This window comes from Calliopsis andreniformis, chromosome 4 (genome assembly GCF_051401765.1).
Source record: "Calliopsis andreniformis isolate RMS-2024a chromosome 4, iyCalAndr_principal, whole genome shotgun sequence".
In the NCBI taxonomy this organism is placed as follows: domain Eukaryota; kingdom Metazoa; phylum Arthropoda; class Insecta; order Hymenoptera; family Andrenidae; genus Calliopsis; species Calliopsis andreniformis.
In genome coordinates this window covers 12,214,914-12,228,915 of record NC_135065.1, presented here as the reverse complement: position 1 = coordinate 12,228,915, position 14,002 = coordinate 12,214,914, and the positions used below count along the sequence as shown (strand labels likewise).

The window sequence follows — 14,002 nt, the reverse complement described above, 5'->3', positions numbered from 1 at the left end:
TTAAATTGCTAAATTATGATTCAGCGGGAGCCGTGCATTTTGCGAATATTAATCACGCAATAACCATTTACCCATGCTTTTGCTTTTGGCAAGCAATTTTTACTCGTCTCAGTTTTTTTTCAATCCTCGCTTTCATGTACTGCCTTTGATACCTCCGTTTTCAGGATATTTTCCACCCTATCTTTAAATCGGGCGCAACGAAGTTGGTTGCTTTGAACCGTTAATGACCCGCGATTTAATTGAATGAAAATGTAGCCTCGCGCATCGAGAGATATTAATTTAACTGGGAATCAGATGTTGGGAAAATTCGACGCTTCTTCACAGCACAACACGAGCGCGGTGATCGAGCGCTATTGATTTCTCGTGTACCTCGGCGCGAGTCGTTATAATTGATAGATCGAGCTTGAAATACTTTCCCAGGCGCATTTTCGTGCAGCGCGTTAACAAACGCGGGCGTCATTGTTGCAATTACCGTGCACGAGGTAAATGAACGTCATTCGAGCTAAAAAACAAACGCATATTTTCCATTAACGCGTAAGAAGAATTATCATGAAATACGAGTTATCGGAAGCGTGCATTTTTTCCAGGCTTCCGATTAAATTTACTTTTTACCGCGACAGGACTTTTTTCTCCTACCGACCCATCACTGTCCTTTGCCATTTTAGTTCGAGTCTTCGCCACTTATTTCCTTAATAGCATTTCCCTATTAATCTAAGTAACTCAGTTTACGATCCGATAAACTTTTGATTAATGAATACTGTCACGACTTCAGCTTCGTTAAATTCATCGATAAATTTAATAATAAGGGAGTCAGGAATAAGTTGATAGGTAGTAATGCTACGAATATCGGTGCTTAGCTATTTTTCCCAATGCAAAACGTTCCTTTCTTTCTTTTAATAGAGAAAATAAAACCATTGATCGGCAAAGAAGACACGGTAGCTAATGGGGACATTTACCTGGAATATCAGCCGAGACAAATTATTATTGGCAAATGGATTCTCTCGGTTGAAAGATTCGAGTCTCCGAGAAATATATTTCCCGCGAATAATTTCTTGTAAACCAATTTTCCCGGCAGTCCCGTTATTCATTATTCCGTTCGCTGGCCCGTCGCAATGGGAAGTGATTAAATTATAATTAACGGGGTTGTGTGCATTGAATAATTGTGAAATTCTGGTGGAAATGATATACAGGAAAGGTGATTGATACTTTTACGGCTTGTCGAGGGTATGGTGTTACACAGAGTCGATCGACAAAGCCCTGGAATTTCATCTGTAAAAATGGTTTTGCTCCGTTTGCACATTCGTATCGCTTTGCTTTAATAATCCTCGTCGACGCTGGGCACTGGTTAATTTGGCAAATTGATTCACTAAATTATTAAACATGGCTGACGCCCCTTTCGCGCAGAGGCTGTAAACGGTAATCCTTTTCCCGATTTATCTAAAGCTTCAACCTTTTTTTATGAATTCTATACTCTTTTACGTTTACAAAAATATTCCCTAGTTAAGCTTTCGAGCAATCTTTCTGGATCATCCTCCATAAAACTACGACTCCAGGAACTTCTGAGTTCTAAAAATATTGCGATACCGTGCATCGTGTATTCGTCGATAATTTAGACTTAAAGGTAGGAGTCATAGCCCTGCTATTTCTCGTATTTGCAGTTTGTTACTTCTTTTTATCGAGCCCAGGGATTCTCCTGTATCCCCACTTTATGCAGCAATTTAGAGCGTCCAATATTTCGAGGTGTCTCAAAGTCCTGGCTAGCCGATCTTATATCGCCAAGGGATTCCAACCAGGGTCGATTATAACTAAATTCCCGCCGAAGACAGCCAAATTCTTTAATTCCTCTCGAGACTATCGAATGCACCGAGCCAATGTGTTTCATTCAGAATCGATAAACGTTCCCCCTATAGTGCTCGGAGGCTCGTGTCGCCATGGAATGTTATTGGCTTTCGCCCTCGGAGCACAGAACGTATCGTTTGATCGAAAATCGAAGATGCACCCAGGTTCAGAAACGCTGTAGCGTCGGGGCAATGAAAATTAGCCATCAAGGTGGCGACGATCGAGGGGTCAAACGGTCGAGAGACCCGCTAATGACAATTGGAATCACCTCTTCTGCTCGTTTACCGCTCGCATTAACGAGAACACTGTTACTCGACTGTAAATACGTGTAGCCTCGAGTGTGAAGCCTCGATATGACGGATTGATCTCCCAAAATACACCGAACAGTGCTCCAGCTGTCGTGGCTCGCGATTGATTCGACATCCGAACTGCAGGGATCAGTGAAGCTTTGAAGCGCTCGAGCTCCGCAAATACGATGTTCTATTAAGAGACCGCGCGTGCTGCCTTTCGGAGCAAGATTTCGAGGATAGATTTAGACGGTGATTTATTTATCGACTGCTACCTCGCTCCGCGTTTTCGTGACCAAAAACGGAAGCTAGAACTACGAATAGTTGACTCAGCCGATCGGTCATTTCAGCCTCTTGCCATTAAAGTTGCCCGAGCTTGAGTCAATTTGCTTCTAATGCACCGATTGTTTCTCAACAATCCTTTGCATACGTGCATCGCAGAACTCCCACCGTGAGCTGCGAGAATAGAATCCTTTGCCTAGCTTTGCCACGATTCTCCGACAATCGAACAAATGAAACCGTGTTTCAAAGCCACTTTAATCTCGACGAAATCTATCTCGAGGAAGGGGTCCCACCGAAGAGTGGTCATGACCAAAACTGTGGGAGTACCATCGTAACAGTAATGGATCAGGGGGCGAGGGAGATCGAGGTCAATCGAGACGATAAATTAACTCGAAGCGTGTTCTTCTCAGAGCTGACTTGTGGGACGTTCCCGACCGACCTCTGTAATCACGATAATCGCAATCGTAGCCAGACCCCTTTTTAGAGAGCCTTCGCGGGAATAACAAACGACAGGAGCGTTTCCGGCAGAAGAGCAGCCATTCTAGAAATTATGCAAAATTGACGAGCGATGTGCAGACCGCCAGAACAAGTCATCGGCGATCGAGCAACCCGCATTCCTCCATGTACACGCAACATTGTGGTCTTTCGAAATTACTAGTCGCTGAAGACGTTCCCGAGGATTGGCCATCGGCGGTTGCGAAGGAACTGCTTCGCGGCAGCCACTCGCTCTCGGGACGATCATCACGACCAGGTGAATCGATCTTTCGGGTTATATTTGTCCCGACCATTTCGAGAACCAGCCAACTTTTGACGGCCCTGCCCTTATTGCACGAATTCGCCCGCCCGCCTTTCCCGATCGCCAATTTGCCGAGGGATATTAAACGTTAACGTTCCTCGAATCGCCGAACGTGCAACGTGTTACGAAGGCCAGCTGCAAGCATTGGCGAAACGTCTGCGGTACCGTTCGGTACGGCTGCCCGACTCGCACCTGTGCAATTCGTCCATTTGTTTGCCCATAAACGGGAACGGACCCCTTCAGCGCGCCGAACCAATCAACTTTCCACCTTGCTCCACGCTCGTATCGGGCAAGATTAAAAGCCGCCGCTCTTTGATGGCCAACAATGTCGTTATAACGGATCCTGGCTCGCTGATATCGAGCTGCACTGTGAAAATTATGCAGATAATTTATTCCCCTGTAAGTGGTTATTTTCGCGATACGTGCTTCGCTGTTTTCTCGGCCTCTGTTCACCGTTTTCCCTACACGGCAGCGTTGTTCCGTTCCGCCCTCGCGCGCGACACGAATCTATTAACCTTAATTACATGCAACGCTCTGGAGAGACTTACCGCGCCGATTAAGATGATAATGTAGCTGTGATAATGCTGCAGGGACTCGTTAATATTTTTAGAAGAAAAAGCACGGACTACGTACCGCTGGCTTTCATACTTGCCTCATCTGGCGTTATTATTTCGGGGTACCGAAATTACCCGAAGCTTTGGGTGATCAAACAGCCAATCATTTTCGGGGCTCTGCTGCCTGCATTAACGCTTCCCTCAGAAATTGCATTCCTCGTACCCTCGTTCGCTGTTAAATCATAATTTCTAAATCAGAATCATAATTTCTGTGGTCTCGACTTTTCTGGAAAATCGCGCACGTTTGCTCCCCGTTGCCTCGGGATACCCGAAACGCTCCTGGCTGCCGTTTCGAACGAGTTTCCGAGCCAACAAAGCGTTTCCCATTTCTCGTATACTGAATGAAAATTTTTGTTAGTTCTCGTCGACTCCTGGCGTCCATTGGTGTTCCAATTACAAAGTGCCGTGGGAGTAATTTACTGTTACCCGTTCGCGAGACGTTTTTTGACGGTTTTGTAGGTCGTCGAAAGTTCCGTGCACGTTTAGGCGCGATACCGTGTCGCCAAAGGGAGTCGCTTGAGGATAGCGCCAGAGTCTGATCGAGAGTTACTCTACTCAAAGTAGTTAGAGGATTATTCGATTACGCGACTATATCGCTGGGCAAAGCACTCGTTATTTTCGAAGCTGTTTTCATAGTTGTCGAGCGGATTTCATTGCTGCCTTGCAGTTCAGTGGGCAAACGTAGTTGAACGAAAAACTGGAGGACTAATCCATTATCCAGTGGAGACAAGTTTAATTTTCATATAATCGTCCTGGGAGAGACGGTCTAGATTAATTTTGCCATTGCTTCGCGCGCGCTGGCCAATAAATTATGAAACGTAACGCTGCTTTTTCGTGGAAAGCAGCTGCGCATTCAGGAGCAGCGCGATTGGACAACGCTTCCGCGTATTTTCTTTACAATTAAATTTCGCGACGTGACCCGTCGCTTTTGTCAATTTCCTGTGGTCTGCATCGCGTCAATTAGGAGACCGCAACTTTGCCTCTCCTGATTGCCGCAAAGTTGGCGACGTGACTGAGGATTTAGACAATTTTTAAATTGCAAAAATACCCTGGTCTCGACGGCAGCCAAACGCCATCTGCGGCCACGCTACACGCCACTCGACTACCTTTATTGCCACCACCTGTCAGTCTAATATATTTCCCTCGCCGCTGGCGCAGCGACGACCACGTTATCGGCTAGATATCCGGTGATGAATCGTACCAGTCCACGAACTCCTTTTTCTCCAGGAAATCGAAGCTCCCCTGTTAACTTATGTCTGAGTAATACACTTTAGGTGCTCGAGAGGACTGGTCAAATTTTACTGCCTTCTCATTCTTCTTTCATTGGGTATATATGCTTGATCGATAGCCGAGGCAGATAATACAGTTCGAAAATCTTGGAAGAGTACTCCAACAGAGAAGCTATAAAGAGAGCGCCTCCAGTGCCTCCAGTGCCTCCAGTGCCTCCAACCCTCTTCACCTACCACCCACGAATTTTAATACAACTCGTAATATTCTCGACTAAAGAACCCTCGATTCGCCAGGAAAGGACAAAGACAGCACTGAAGCGTAAAGTGTCGTATCAGCTAGTAATTCTGAAGCGCGCAGGTGAAAGCAGCTCGAGGGGAATCCGTTTCCTGCGGGCTCCGTTCGATTGCACCTGAACGTCATTCCTATCGACCATTATTCCTGCTTCTTGCGGGGGCTGCCTGCACATGTGTCGCATTCGGTTGACGAGCTATGCAGAACGACGCCGCGTCAGCAGCGTATCAGCCCCCATGGCCGCAGAACAGAGGGGGTGGCGCAAGAAACAGGCTGGCCAGGCGCATTGTCGGCTTAATTGCAAAGGATTTCCAGGAATCGCAAGGGGTGGCTGGTGGGCTCGTAAACTGGTACGGAAATTCGCGCGATACACGCGACCACCGAGGACAGTTTCAGCGGGAATTATGGAGTCGTTGGGGCTGCTGACTGAGAAACGACTTTGTTTGCTGGCTTTCCGACCCTCGGTGGTTAATGGTCACAGGTGACCGCGCGTCAAACTGTCGGATTATTTATGTATTTGCTGGGAAATGGCCCCTAGGTGCGCGAGGAACGACAGATAATGAAAATTGCCAGGCTCTGGTGTACTCGAGAAAATTGCTGATAGTGACGGGACATTTGTACCATCAAAAGTAAAGTTACGCTTTTCACTATGGATGAGAAATTGAAATTTGCCTTAATATGATGGCAATGATCGGGGATACTCCTGATAATGGAATAGCGTGTAGCTGGATTTAGAGGTGCAGGTCGGAGTGTTCTTGGGCAACCGTTCAAACCATTTCATCCGAAGATCGAGAGGCTATTAATTATTAATTTATGGCCTCTGGCTTCGACTGGCGCGTTCGGTGGCACTCGGGGTTTCATACCGCTGAAGTTCACTCCGTCGCTTCCACCGGGTCTGCATGATAGATTGATCGACGAATGGCTGGAAGTTTGTCGATATTGTGCCTGGCAACTGCCTCGTAAATATGGAAATAAAGTGTTCGACGAAGAGGGCGTTTAGTAAATAAACATAGCCTCTTCCAAGTTGAAGACCAGGCGGAGGGCGTCGATCGATTGATTTTTCTTGGATCGCTAAGGGGTGCGAAACAGCTAAGCCTGTGGCACGATCGTCCCGTGGCGAGAAGGAAACGTCAAGCGTGGCTAGTCGGTGAGTCAGTCGGTGACTCATGCATAATTTATTCCAACTTAATTAGCAAACGGACTGGAGGGCGGTCGCGTGCAGAAAAACAGTCGCTTTCCGTAAATACCTCGTGCAGCTGTGTTATGCAAATCGTCCCTCGAAATTGTAAATGAAACGTTACCCTGCCCCGATGCAGGGGAGTTTCGTGCCGTGCCGCGTCGCGTCGTCGGCGTCGGCGTCCTATCGATTCTGTGCCCCGAAATCCCGCGACCACTTCGCGCGCGTATATCTCGGATATGAATTGGCGAATAAAGTGTATGCATAATACGACTGGGTGGTCCTAGTTGCTCGTATATTTCATACGGTTCATTTAAATTTTCTCGGGCAATATTAAGTCGTATTTTCCGCCTTAGCGAGAACGAATTTCTGAGGCGCACGCGGAAATTCTTGTGCCAAACGAATTGACCCTGAAGGGGGATAAAATTGACGCGTGTAAAACTTGGGAATCGAGTTCGAATCTTCTAATACAGTAAATTCCTCACGAATGGAGCAATAACTTATGTCTGTCGACTCTTCGTAGTTCAGGGGATGTGGAAAAGCAAGTGCTACCAGCGAACCGTGTTTTGAAACCGCTGAAATATTGACTGCGGCCAAACAAATCGCCTCAACAACAGCTGCTCGAACAGCAATTGAAATCTTCCTACGAATAATAGCCCCCTCGGTGACATCAATATTCGAAAAATGATACTCGTTGAAAAGGAGGAAGACCGCGCGTAGACGCAGTGAGTAAAGTCGCCTATAAATCACCGGAAGGAATTGCGATAAAAGGCTAAAGGGGAGCGACCAGGGCACGTTGTGGATGCGAATTTACGAGGCGACGCGGACCAACCAGAGTCTAGGATCGCAAAAGCCACGGAAGTTCCGCAGCGACAGGTCTCGAACCGCCTCGCAGACATTCAATACGCTCGGCTTGCTGCGCGGCGCTTGCGGTGGATCCTTGCGGTTCTTCCTACGTTTCACTCGTCCTCCTCGCGTCTCCGAGCGCGCGAATAAAACGAGCTGAGTCGGATTCGCTTTCAAATGGCCATCTCCTTTTCGTTCGCTCAACTGGAGGAGCGGGATTCTCGAGGCAGAGCTCCCCGATCGAACCATCCACCAGCAGACGCTCGTCCCGCGATATTTAGCGATTTCTAGTTGCGGCGAAACGTCGATTGTCCGGCAGCTCGACCGAGCGAAAGGATATTTGCACCGAGCACACAAGATACTCTTGAACCACTCGCAGTTTTATTGGCCCTGTGTATTGCGAGCGGAGAGAGTATAGGGCGACGAGATGGAAGGATACGGTAAACAGCGCGAGGAAAGAGTGAATTTTACGTCCCTTCGAATGGTGTTTCCTCTCCGCAGTAATTACTGGATCGTTTCATCTGCTCTGGCACAGTATAAAGAAAAAATCTGAGTCACCCTGTACATCGCGTTCGCCGATCCTGTCACGGTATACGCAATAAAAGAACATTCTTGGTCCCCGATTCCCAGCGTTTAAGTACTTTACAAACTCGCTCTACTCTTTCTACTCTCAGAACGCTTGCAAGCTTCTCTCGAACGTAACACGCGATATCGATCTTTCCATCATCCGGCATTGCTTTGGATAATCGGCGTTTTGTTCGCCTATCCGAGCATCGTCTCGCGGTATAGTCGAAGTTCGATAAGGGGCGAAAGCGGAGACGCTAAACCGACTCTTCTGATTGCAGCTTCGACGAGACGTCGATGGACAGTTGCCCGCTGGCGACGGAGGGAAGAGGGAACGAACTGTCGAAAGATGGCACCGAGCTGGAGGTGACGTCGCTGGAGGAGGCGAAGACGGTGATAGCGGCTCTTCGAGCGAGGCAGAGGGCACAGGCGCATCAGATGCTCGCCTGGCGGAGGACCCTGAAATTGCAGGTAAGCACTCTCTCCTCTATCGTTAACCGAAAAGGGGAAGGAAAGAAGACGTATCTGTAATTACCAGCCGGCTGCTTCTACTTCGGGTCCCCTCTGCCCGTTGATTAAACCCATTATCTAGTAAAACTTTGAAGAGGAGAGGCCGCGCTTCCGGGACAGGCCAGACGGTCTCGTGACGCTCGACTGTTTCGCTCCTGACTTCGCGTGACTGCTGGCAATCGGCGCGTCGCGTTCGCGAAAAAACTCCACCGCTTAGCTGTGTCTCGAATCGCCTCGGAGCACCGGAAACCGAGGGTGCAAAGCGAAATAGGTCGATCCTTCGCGCGAGAACCGTTGCAGGGTTTCCCATACCTTTCTGGCTCCTCGAAATAAACGACATCGAGGAGCAAAACGCCAGGGACACGCTTATCGTCTGTCGAATCTCTGCCATTTTTGGCGTCGTTTTTCTCGGAAACAAGGCCACGTACCGAAGCGCTTCATTCCGCGTTTGCTCTAGTGGTTTCCTCGCGAGAACTCGCCTCGATTCCTGTCACAGTCCGGAGGGAGCGAGGAAACTACGGGAACGTGCATCGTCGCGGCTCATTACATTTGCATACGGATAGCGGCGTTTTCCACGAGGTAAATTGCAAGCTTATCGGAGGACCGATTGCCCCTTCCCTCAGAGTTCTTGATCCGTATTTCGGCGCGATCGATATACATTGTCGTATACAGTTGCGAAACGCGACCGCGTTGGCTGATTAAACGCGCTGCGAGGATAATAAATGCGCGCGAGCATGGACGTGAATCGAAACGAAGACAATGCGGCAGATGACGAGGCTGCTTCCATTCTGCGTTCGAACGAGTCCTGCGAGCGTGATAAAAACGGGAACAAGAGAGCCTCACCTCGGGCCTTCATCGAAACTCGTCCAGCGTCGATTGTGTTAGCGCCAGACAGACGGTTCATTTGCTGCTTTTCGCTAATTAATTCATTTAATAAACGGTGGTCCTGCGTGGCAAACTGACTGAAACTGGCGGGAGAAGCGGGGGAAACGGTCGCATCGAGGGAAGGGGAACTGGAGCGAAATCGGGGATAAACATGCGGCGATAAATCCGCGGATTTATTGTCCTGGGAGACAAAACGCGTGGCTGACAAATGGAGCACCATTTTTCTTCCGCCGAGTCACTTCTTCATTCCTTTTCTCTGGCTAGGTTATACCCCGAGAGGGTGCACAGAGCTTAGGTGCATGTAGAGTTCCACTAAATTGGTATTTACGAGGTGGAAATCCTTCTCAGCTTCAGCTTGAACTTCGTTACGCTCGTCGTGTACTCGTCGAGCCGAGTATTGGCACAAAATTGCACCAGGGTGAGAAGCCTGCGCGTCCTTTGCACCGTGTCTTCCAGGTTGAAAGTTTGAAGGCTCCCAGCGTGAAACACGTCGAAGGAACGTCTCGATGTAGATTGGCTGGACACGATTCCAGCGACGAAGCAGCCACGGAAGGCCTGTTTAATATTAATGCCACAGGAGAGCCCTGGAAACGTGCTGTCTATCGCCGTCGAGGTAGGAAAAAGGCGAGAGATCCTTCAGTCTCGTTCCCTGTCACGTCTTTTTCAATCATAGAAACTACTTCGCGGAGTTTTTCGATCAGACTGTTCGCTCGTTCAGATCATTAAGCGAATGCAAAGCTCCAGTTGGAGAGCAGGAGTCCACGGAACTTTCACAGAAGTTTTAGTGGTCTTATTCCGATCTCGGGACACTCTCCATTAAGGAACATTTATAGAGGCGAGAATAGGCTACGATTCCCACTAAGTAAAACTCGTGTAGTCTTGTACCGCCAGTTCTTAATGATTTGCAATATAATCAGCAGCGAGCACGCGACTGTCGCGAGTTAGAGGTTCCCCTCGGAGGATAAGTACTGTAAGTAGCAAAAGAAGCGTTTAATTACGGCATATAATGACCCGTTATTAGGCCCAACGATCTTCTCGCGTGCGAAACACGCGAACAACCCACACCGGAAGTTTCCTTACAAGTACGCCAGCCACTGTGGTCGTCAGCTTCATGCTGTCGCGGTTCGAAACGATCTCGACGACTTTGCTACGTCCTAGGATTTGCCGAATATTCGACAGCGTCATTCTCGCGAAGAGCGTTCCTTTGTTCCCCGTAAATTTGAACGATTGTACCGCGGGGGCGTCGAGTAAAAGGAAAGCAGGCACTCGGAGTTCGCTCTGTCTTATAGAAGCTAAAATGATCGTAGTCCTTCCACGATAGCGTGCATCAGGAGTGCGAAAGAATCCTCTACGCTCGTCACGTGGCCATTTTGCGCCCCTGCCATTTACGCGAGACAATGCCAAGAGTACTGCACTCATCGTTTTTTCGCTGAGAGAATAGAGGAAGGGGAAACATTGTCGCGCCGATGAAAAATAGTCTGCGAATGCGGTGTTAGCTACGTCGCATCGCTGTGCATTTTAGCGAGTCCCCATCTAATCTCTTTTCGAGCATCCCGCTGAATTATTCTGATTTCGGGTTTCCGAAAGGATCTCTGCTTATTTCGCTCGCATAATACATGGAAGAAACCAGTTCAGCTCAACCTTGATCCCGTTCACTGCGAAATTTATCGAGGCCAGAGTAACTCCTGCAGCTTGAGCATAGACAAGACGTCTCCAGAGCGCGCTGAAAGATAAATCACGCTCGCGAGGAAAGCGGTAGAGTCGCCCGAAGGTGATCGCGTCCAGACAGCCGCTACTTTGGCAATGATATCGTAGACCCTCCCATGACATCGGACCCTACTCAGGCTCCTCGAAAGCTGTTGGAAAAGCTTGAGCGTTCATAATTTAAAAGCACTTTGCTCCTCCTTCGAACGAAGCGAAAATATTGAATCTGCTGGTCCCCCATGAATGGAATCATTAAAAGGAATTCTCGCGGGAATCGAATATTATATTTGGAGGAGGAGCTCGAGCCACGCTATCAAGTGGCCGATCTGCACGTTACTATTCGTGGAGTACCTCGCATGAGTGGTGGTTAGGCTGATTTAATTGCGTGTGCACAGACGCAATAAACAGACGTGCTGCCATTGTTCGGCTCGTAATGTGGCCTGTGCAAACCCTCGAGCTTTCCTAATTAATTCCAAATTACGGTTAGATCGAAGATGTATTACAGTTAGAGTCAGAGGTGTAGTTGCGTCTCGAGTACCGATACGATCTTTGGACTAATTGCCGCAGAAACAAACGTACACACGTGCATCTCGCTGCATAAATTCTATAATAGAGCCTGTGTACCAACAATCTCAGCTTCACTTAGATGCTTCCCTGAGCTTCTCCTCATCTATTACAGCTATTTAACGTGCATCGACTCGACGGTGAACGCCAAGTTGGCGCAAAAAGAACCCTGCAAAAAATATCGCTCGAGTAATTCCCACTCGCTTGCTATCAATAACTAGTTAACGAGTAATCAATCGTTCCTGACTGAGAGGAGGAGTAAAGTGATCTCCTCCCCCCACCGTAAATTACTAATTACGTCGGTCTCCCTCGATGGAATGGCTCGAATAATAATTTCCAAATTTTCATTCGGTCGCTATGGAAATTGTATTAATCAATAATTAGCTATTGCAGGGAAGGGAGGCTTAATAAGGGTTCGCTTAAGCCCTTTAAAAATTGAAGCCCTTTGTCGTTAAAGCACCATAAAAAGGGAGCTTGCTTTAACAACCTAGTCTATTTATGGAGCACCTGCGCGTCTCCACTCGCGTTAATAAATAAATAGACGGTTCTACTTATCGGATAATGGCGAAATTCCAGGAGGATCTGGTGGCCCGACTGACAAGAGAAAAGGCCGAGCAGCTCAGGACGTTGTCCTCGCAGCTGTTGCTGTTCGAGTCGAGGCTCTGTCGGAAGCAGAAGGAGATCGAGGCTAGCCTGGCGCAACGAGAGTCCATTATCCTCAGACAACAGAGGGTGATTCGACAATTGCAGAGCAGATTGGCGGAAAGAAGCACCGGGACGAGGGATTCGCCACCCTGCGACGCCCTCGATAGATTGGACAGCCTAGGCGACAGCGACAGCGCCGTTGTTCTCGAAGAGGCTGCCGATGACCTCGCACCACCGAGGTACGTACGCTTCTATCAGACTATATTTAATTTTTCCCTGCAACGCTTCTAGAATCCCCTAGACTCGATGCTTTCGATGGTCCCCAGGGGTCAACCAAGTTAGGTATCTGTCCAGACGTTAAGTAGCCCAAATTCGTTTCGGTTCACGGTGCTCTATACCGCGAACAACGCCTCAGGATTTTCGCCCTCAGAGTTCGAGCACACTCTCGTGTTGGATTATTTAATGGAACACAGAAGGAAACACGAAACCGTTGTTTCGGACTTTCGGGAAATTCTAACTTTCGCGGTGAACGAAATGCTTTCAGCTGTATCCAGAGGTTACCGAAACAGGAAAATAGGTCTGGATTGTAACTGCAGGCGCTCTTGTCGTCCCTTCCATGGCTTCAATTCTGATGATACGCACAACTCGGAGAAATTAAAAAATCACTAATTTAAAAGAAAAGAATAATTAATCTTTGAGCTGCTGTAACTTTGCGAAAAAAATCGCACAGCGAGCGAGCCTACGATTTTTTTAAAAATGAGTGGTCCTTTAATTTTGCTCCAAGGTGTATTTAGAATTCTCCGACAGCCCCAGTAGCAATTATTCTGAACGTGAAATGATAGACCGCCGGAAAAGGTTTCACCCTAGATGCTGGGGGTGAAGTAAAATAGTAGACTGGAACGTAAAGCTTCGATGATTGCGGCTAAACTGACGATTCGGTTTCAGGTTTCGTTCGAACATCACCGACGTGACGGTGATTCGGTCGGTGTCGGACGCGGTGGAGCCCTCGAGCAAATACTCGTCGATGCGACGGTGCAACGGATTCCTGAGGAGACCAGAGATTCTAGAGACGGTGTACTCGGTTGAAGAAGACGGAGACAGCGAGAACAATCAAGACCCGTCCGAATCGACGGAGAATTCCGAATGCGAGGATAGACGGGCGAAGAGTCTGGGGAATGGAAAAGGCAGGCTGCAGGATCTTTACGGCAGCTTCGAGAGACTCGCTCAAGAGGCGGATTCGCCGCCCAGCGAGAGGCCTAGGGACGAGAGCCAGCAGGCCCAGGTTGGGATTTGCCTTTTATCCGCGCTTCTCTTCCGCGGGACGACCAAATTGAATGCTTTGTATCTCGAATCTTTCTCTCCAAGGATTTACATCCATGCACATACTACTTCGCGTATGACATGTAGAAGCTTCGCTCTTTAGTTGAGACATAATACCGTACGAGTTACACAAGCAGCACAAGATGGTTGTTTGTCTCCCAAGAGAAGCTTACCGAGTTGTCTGAGCGACGAGCAACGTCTCCGTAAACACAATTGCATTCTAATGATCGCTCTCTGGTTTTCAGGTCACGTACAACAGGGTAATGAGCAATCACAGATCAGTCACAAAGCCAAAAGACGTGAAGTACAAGAGGATAAACAAGGCGAAGTCGAAGAGCCTGGAGGAGCTGAGGGGGCGGCTGAGGAATTGGGTCGAGAAGGGGAACAAGATCGCTATATCGTTGGATCAGTCGTACGCTTGAACCCTAGACATACCTCCTGAAAGTAC

The 14,002-nt window shown here is 48.3% G+C and overlaps 1 protein-coding gene across 5 annotated transcripts in view; it reads left to right on the top strand.

Annotated features, from left to right (window-relative positions):
* The window catches only part of LOC143177911 (uncharacterized), a 70,461-nt gene extending 56,459 nt beyond the window's left edge, over positions 1–14,002 (top strand). For 3 of the 5 annotated variants that reach the window (XM_076376223.1, XM_076376225.1, XM_076376224.1), the window contains exons 2-5: positions 8,208–8,397; positions 12,166–12,473; positions 13,180–13,516; positions 13,800–14,002. In XM_076376223.1, the coding sequence (XP_076232338.1) occupies positions 8,208–8,397; positions 12,166–12,473; positions 13,180–13,516; positions 13,800–13,976 (1,012 nt within the window). In that variant the 3' untranslated portion in view covers positions 13,977–14,002. Of the gene's footprint in view, positions 1–6,396; positions 6,487–7,812; positions 7,952–8,207; positions 8,398–12,165; positions 12,474–13,179; positions 13,517–13,799 lie in introns of those variants that run through there. The other 2 variants (XM_076376227.1, XM_076376226.1) reach the window with 2 other exon arrangements.